General features: G+C 33.2%; 1 protein-coding gene across 4 annotated transcripts; it reads right to left on the reverse strand.

The window, feature by feature from the left end:
• Positions 1-287: 287 nt before the first annotated feature.
• LOC108452221 (probable disease resistance protein At5g43730) lies at positions 288-6,536 on the reverse strand. Of its 4 annotated transcripts, none has more exons than XM_053029009.1 (4): positions 6,440-6,536; positions 2,570-5,534; positions 2,363-2,474; positions 288-694 (listed from the first exon to the last, which is right to left on the reverse strand). In XM_053029009.1, exon 2 carries the CDS (start codon positions 5,522-5,524, stop codon positions 4,259-4,261), a length of 1,266 nt encoding a protein of 421 aa, XP_052884969.1. In that variant the 5' UTR covers positions 5,525-5,534; positions 6,440-6,536; the 3' UTR covers positions 288-694; positions 2,363-2,474; positions 2,570-4,258. The 4 variants fall into 4 exon arrangements, with proteins under 4 accessions (XP_052884969.1, XP_052884971.1, XP_052884970.1 ...); XM_053029011.1 differs by lacking the exon at positions 6,440-6,536 and adding an exon at positions 6,281-6,419; XM_053029010.1 differs by lacking the exon at positions 6,440-6,536 and adding an exon at positions 6,276-6,419.
• Positions 6,537-7,202: the final 666 nt, after the last annotated feature.

The raw sequence follows: 7,202 nt of genomic DNA on the forward strand, positions 1-7,202 counted from the left end.
ATCCCAACCCTTATACAAAGAGTTGACCAAAGTGTATGTCGACAAGTCTATCTCAACACTTTAAAAAGTGTTGGCATAGTGTTGGAAAAAGCCGACTCTTATTTAAGAGTTATCTTAGGCATACATATCTCAACATTTATACAAAGAGTTAGTCAAAGCGTATATTGACAAGTCTATCCCGACACTTAGAAAAGTATCGTCTTAGGACTATTTTGTTATAGTGTATATGATAGTAAATAATAATAATATATAATTATATTAATTATATTATATACATGATATCCATATTTTTCAAGAGAAACATTACTTTATATGGTACCAAGAAATTAATACATGAAACAACATCTAAATATAATTGATTTTTAGCATAGTTTTTTTAAGGTGCTTTATCATACCCTCCAGCTTTGACTCTCAATTCCTCAATACTCTTAACCTCACCAACTGCTTCATCATCTTTATTATTTTCACTCACACTTTCTTTCACGACTTCTGCAGTGTGGCTTCTTTCCAAGCTCCATCCAGGGTTTTCTTAGCACTATCCCCCACGTTTTCTGCCATCTCCACCCCCTTTTTTATGCCTTCTTTGGCTCTATCCTCCGTTGTCCTACTCTCTTGTTATGGCGGCGACTGTGCAGCCCTTATTTGGTTTTGAATTGTTATTGATTTTTGACTTGGTACAATATGCCTTCTACTCCTGCATTACTTCCATGCATATTTATATGAACCATATAATTTAGTATTCCAGATTTCTTTTTTCTATTATTACAAATAGAAATACAAAAGCATCAACACTTAAGAAAGTGTTGGTCCAAAAGTGTTGACATAGTGTTGGACAAAGTCTACTCTTATTTAAGTATTACCTTAGGCATGCATATCCCAACTCTTATAAAGAAAAAAAAAAGAACAAAGGAAATTTGGAACTTGACACGTTTTGGTGCTTCTAGATGAGTCACTTCTTGCGTTTACACTTGTTAGCTTTTTAGGTTTAGTAAAGTTATTTATATGGAATCGAGTGGGAAAAGATTGTATCAAACAGTAACACCACATTATCTGTATTCTTTTTTCAATAGTTTTTTGCCACATCAATATTTTTCATCCTGAGATACAGATGATGTGGCGTCACTGTTTCATCCTGAAAAAAATTAAATCCAAATTAAAATCCTGAAATTCAGGATAAAATTACTGATGTTGCATAAAACTATTAGAAATGGATAATATCCCTGTTTCATACAATCCTTTCTCTGAATCGAGTGGAATAATTATTTTATCAAATAAATTTGGCTTGAAAGCATATGTTTGAGTTTAAAAAATCTATTTAAATTAAAATAAATATCCAATTACATCTACATATAATAAAAGGTAAACTATAAGAATAATCAATACAATTGGCAGTATTACTTAATTATTAGTTTTTTTCAATCATTTAACTATTTTAAATTAAATTTTAGTCTCTCGAGATAGTTACTGTTAACTTACTTATAAAACTCTACCCCAAGTTTTTTTATAAATGTTATGTTAACAAAAGCATTTATTAGTATTTAAATCTTAGTGTTTCTAAAATTTTACATGAAAATTAAAGAATATTATATCATTTTACAATACTTCGTAACTTTTATTGTAAATAAAATCATCATCATAGTTTTGTCTCACCTTAAATTATTTTGATTAAAATATGTTTATATTTTATCAAAATATTAATAAAAATAGAATATATTCTAATTGGTATGTAATCATATTTATTATATGTTATTTTTAGACACTAAATACGTGATTTCTATACGCATATATGTGTGATAAGATTTCTAGCTTTATTTGAACCTTTCAAACAGTAAAATTTTTAATTATTAGACTCTTGATATACTCTTAAAAACAATCTAAAATTTTTTCAAGTCTAGACCCATTTTGGTCTAGCTCGGTCAATCCAAAAAAATCATTTTACTATTCAAAATAATAAAATAATAAAAATATAATTTTATATTAATATATTTATATTTATATTTATATTTATATTTAAAATATTTTTATTATTTAAATTGAATTTGAGTTGTTCTATCGGGTTCTATAGCCAACTTCTATACCATATTTTTGTACTTTAAAATTTGAAGCGATATATATATTTATATATAAAATTTGAAATTTATTAAAATTACGAACTAATAAACTAGTGTTAAATGTGATAAAATACCATAATAATATTAAAATAAATTTATTACTTAATTGTTTTATATATAAATATGAATATTTAGAAGGTTATTTTAAAAGAAAAGAAATTAATTTTTAGAGAAGAATAAGAGAATAGAAGGGATGGTAAGAGAGGGAAAATGTTTAAAAAGTGGTGGAGGCAGTTTGATTTCTTATTTACCTTAGCCTCTTAGTCTCAATGCTCTTAACCTCTTCCTTCCATCATTCCTTTTCTCCTCTCTTTTGCACTATCCTCCCCCCTACTTCTTTCCCACCAACGCTTTTATCTTTCTCTTCAACACCACAAATATACATCAAATTTTATTAATATGGAGAAATTAGATTTATAAAATAAGAAAAAATAAACTAAACTATAAATGTTTAATACCTTAAAAGCTTCCAAAGGGGTTGAAGAACATTTTTAAAGTTTGGATGGTCATCCCACTCCAACGATTCCCACCATTCTGTGCTTGAGAAGATGGTAAGAGAAGGTGGAGCATATGCAAATGGCTGCCCATTGCCAACAAGGGGAACAAATGGAGGAATTCTCTTCAGTTTATCACAGTCTCCAACAACTTGGATAAGTTGGAGAGAATCACAAACCATCACTCCACTTTTGCTGCAAATGCTCTTCAAATTTGGTAATTTCCACAATTCCAACTCTCTCAATTTGGGAAGATGGAATTTGATTAATGCATCACTCCTTTTTCTTCAACTTCTGATGTTGGTGCTCCCAATATTTCTACTACCTCATCACAGTGTGACACTGATATTTCTTCCAGGTTTTGGAGGTTTGGAAGCAACCAATGTGGAAGCAACGTCTTCATACTTGAGCATTTGTATATCCTAATTTCCTTAAGATGGGAAAAGGTGGCAGACGGAGCCAATGTTGATGTTGTTGCTGAACCAATTCCTTCATCTTTCATAATAAGGGCACTCAACTTTGGCAGTTCATAAAGATCCAACACCTCAAGGGTCTGAAATGGATGAGCGGAAGAAGAGGCAAAAGAGGACAGGGAAACAACACACTTTATCCCTTCGCACCTCCAAATCCTACAAACCCTCAAGTCAATCGCATTTGTGAAAGAAGAATTATCATCGACTAAGCTTCTCAAATAGTCGCACATAATAATATTCAACTCTTGAATTTCAATTGGGTGCATAATTAACTCATCTTCCCAATTGTGGACTCCTCCAATTGTTAATACTTTATCTCTTTCCACATCCCCATAATATGAGCCCACCTGTAACTCGTACTTGATGAGACTTTTCTTACTTTGTTGCATTGAGGAGATGAACTTATTGAATTCACTGATGTCTTCAAAACGTCCGGTAAAGCACTCCAACTTCTTCAATGGTTCCATCTCCTCTGCTTTTAGACTTATTTTTTCATTCTTCACATCAAAACTCAAGTGCTGAAGGTGAACGAGTTTTGGTAAAAGTCCAGCGGGTATCTCTTTCAGAGTGGACACATGAAGATTAATGTATCTTAGCTTTATCAGCATATCCATGCCTTCAGGGACTTCCTCAATTTTAGTCCCAAAAAGGTCCAACTTCTTCAATTCCTGAAGCATTGAAAGACATGGCAGATCTCTTAATTCATAACAGTTACGAAGCAACAATGTTGTGAGGTTCTTTAGTTCAGAGATGGAATTTGGTAGACTCTCGATCTTTGTAAAGGACAAATTGAGAACACTAAGACAAGGCATATTTGTGAAGAAAGAATTTGGGATCTTCTTTATAGGGTTATGCTGCAATAACAAGGTTGTGAGCAGTTGACATTTTGTGGGCAGCACATCTATAGAAATTTCTGATATGGAGTTACGCATGAGCGATACTTTCACAATATCCGAACTCCATTGCTCCTCTTTTGGTAACTCCTCTAATTGCAAACCTGCTTGTATCATATATCGAGGATTCATTCCAGTGATCGACAATGCCATGTCTCTCACTGCATCATGCATCTTTACACACTTACGAAATCGAGTGGTAACATTTTCCAACAAGCAATTATGTTCTAACTTCTTTGAAATAACATGGCCCTTGTCTTTCATTTCTTGTCTTGTACCCATATCATCTATGAATCCTCCTCAATCCAGCACTCAATTAGCTTATCTTTTTTAATTTCATAATCTTCAGGAAATAATGCGCAATATAAGAAACAATATTTCACTTTCTCGTCCTTTAAGTGATCGAAGCTAAATTTCAAACGCTCTATCACTTTAGCTTCCACTCCTTCCACTTTTTCTATTCTCTCTTTCAATTCCCTGAGTGTGTTTTTCCAAATAAAAGGGTCCTCTTCTCCTTTGAATGTACCAGCTACGACCACAATTGTAAGAGGCAGACCCGCACATTCTTCGACAACGAGCCTCAAAATTGGCATTAAAGTTTGATTTTGCACTATGTTAGGCCCAACTTTACTCAAAAATAGTGTCAATGCCTGTTGTTCCGAAAGAGGATTCACTTTTATCACCGTGCAACCCATATATTTACAGACATGCTCCGAACGGGTTGTCAACACCAACTTGCAGCCATTGCTGGCACTCGGCTCAGGGATCCCAATTTCCTCTAGAGAGACTTCATCCCACACATCATCTAGGATTAGAACATACTTTCCTGCGTTCTTCAGCATTTCTGACAAGATTGCTGCTCGTCTGAGCTTGTCCTCTTCTTTGTCTAAATATTCCTTCGACTCCAACGCACTTGCAATATTATCTTGTACCTTCATTACATTGAACTCCTTTGATATGGTAACCCAGATTACCTTTTCGAATCTTTGTTCTTTCAAAAGATCATTGTGGATGTGCTTCATGATAATGGTTTTACCCACACTGCCCATCCCCCAAACCCCAGTCTTGCTCACCTCCTCCTGCATCAAACATGCCCAAATCTCTTTTCTGACAGATTCCTGTCCAACTATTTCTGATATTGGCAATGGCAACTCACCACTTGGACCATCCATCGCAAGACCTTCGGAGGCGTCAGGAGCGTTATCAAGACGTTCCTTCATTTCTCGAGTCCATTCATCAACCAGCTTTCCGTTGCAAGCACGACAGAGATATCTTTCGTTACTGACTTTGTTTTCAACAACTTGTGCTTCACTAATCATCTTTTTCACATCTTCCAACCAATTTTCAACTTCCTTCTTCGGTATCTTCCCCAGAGGACGAAGAAGCTCTGCTTTCAATTGCAGCTTTATATCTTCCATTTTCGAATTCAAATCATCTCTGATCCTCTTGAATTTTCTCACATAATCATTCAGCTTTCTGTGATATTGCAAGTATTTACAAACAGGAGTTCCGAGACAATTTGCAACGCCAAGTACAGGCTCTAAGTACTCCATTGCTCTGTCCCTGCAACGCAATCATATATTAGAATAGCAGATAATGAAAATCTGTGAATGTATTGGATTTTTGATATGTCAGTGTAAGCATGAATCCAAGTTTCAAGCAATGGCGTTTATTAGATGGAGCTATGGATGCAGGGGCGAAGCCGGGGAGGGGGGCATGGGCCCTGGCCCCCTTAAAACGTAAAATTGCTATTTAGGCCCTTAAATTTTTTTAAAAATTTTAAATTAATAAAGATAAAATTACACTTTAGCTCCCTGAAATTATAAAAATTCGCTTTAATTCTTTATAAATTATAAAGATATAAACTATAAAAAATTAAAATTTCATCTAGGCCCCTGGCTTTGCCCCTGTTTGGATGGGTGGCGAACAGAAACATGATGAAATTTGTATATCCAGAATTGACTTCTCAATGTATAGAAAATGCTAGATTCAAGTGTGCAACAGAATATTAAGGGGTAAAATGTTCAACAGTTTGAGATTTCAACATTATATTGGTTCTGGGTAGCTGTTTTGGTATTAATTTCTATCTATAGTAGATTATGTCTGCTTATCATCCAGTCTTGAAATCTAAAACTGTTGAGAATCAGTAGAGGAAATCATAGCTTCAGATATTATTACAATTATTCATCTTTCTTGTTATGTAAAAGCGAAGGAAATCATGTCATGAGTTGATAATAAGCAAACAAATTTTCAAGTGAGCTGAATTGCATATTTAAGGATCAAAGAATGGGAAGAAAAAATAACCTGACCTACTGGCTGAAATCTAAAACTGTTGATAATCAGTAGAGGAAATCATAGCTTCAGATCTTATTACCTGACTATCTTACAAAGCTAGTTGCTATGACAGTAGCAGATAATAAAAAACAATCATTGCATAGTCATGAATTAAGCAAAGAAAAGAAAATGACCTTGAGTGGATGCTTGAAAATTAGTGATAGACCTTGGAGATCAAAAGAAAGAATGTTGTGGGTACAATAGCCAAAAATAAAAGAAGAAAGTGAAGATAAAACAGACAAAATTGTGATAGGTTCCACAAAGGCAGATTTATTATTAAGAAATCCAATCTATTTTTTTCTTTTCCGTCTGCCATTATAATTGGCATTAAATAATAATAAAAATAAATAATGGGACGGTTGAAATTATAGAATGCATAATTATAAGTTACCAGTTGAAATTAAATATACAAAGTCAATGAGTTGTGGCACCCTATAAATATATAAGTATAGTTGTGGCGTTGTAGTAAATAAATATTCAGTTACATAATAAATTCCTCGATAAGCTATGCTATTAAATTCAAGTTGTGTTTTATTGGTAAGAATAGTTCGAGTTTAAATTATCTTAGTATAAAAAAAAGTTACACTAGTAGTTACTAAACTTTGGGGAATTTTGGTTTTAATCAGTTAATTAAAAGAAAGTTACAATTTTATCTCTAATGTTTTTAAATTTATTTATTTTTGTCACTCGATTATTAAGTGATACTTTTTTAATTAGTATAATGTTGTGCGGAAGCGTTTAAAAGAGTAAAATTATTGTACTGAAAAATCACACTAAGTTCAATTCCCAGGAAAGAGAGGTGGATTACGAGGATCACTAAGTACAAGGTCTTTCCTAGCCAGAATATCTCTCTATCGTAATTTAATAGCACAATAAATCACTACAATCACACTCACA

The sequence above is a fragment of the Gossypium arboreum genome, chromosome 5 (genome assembly GCF_025698485.1).
Source record: "Gossypium arboreum isolate Shixiya-1 chromosome 5, ASM2569848v2, whole genome shotgun sequence".
NCBI lineage: Eukaryota > Viridiplantae > Streptophyta > Magnoliopsida > Malvales > Malvaceae > Gossypium > Gossypium arboreum.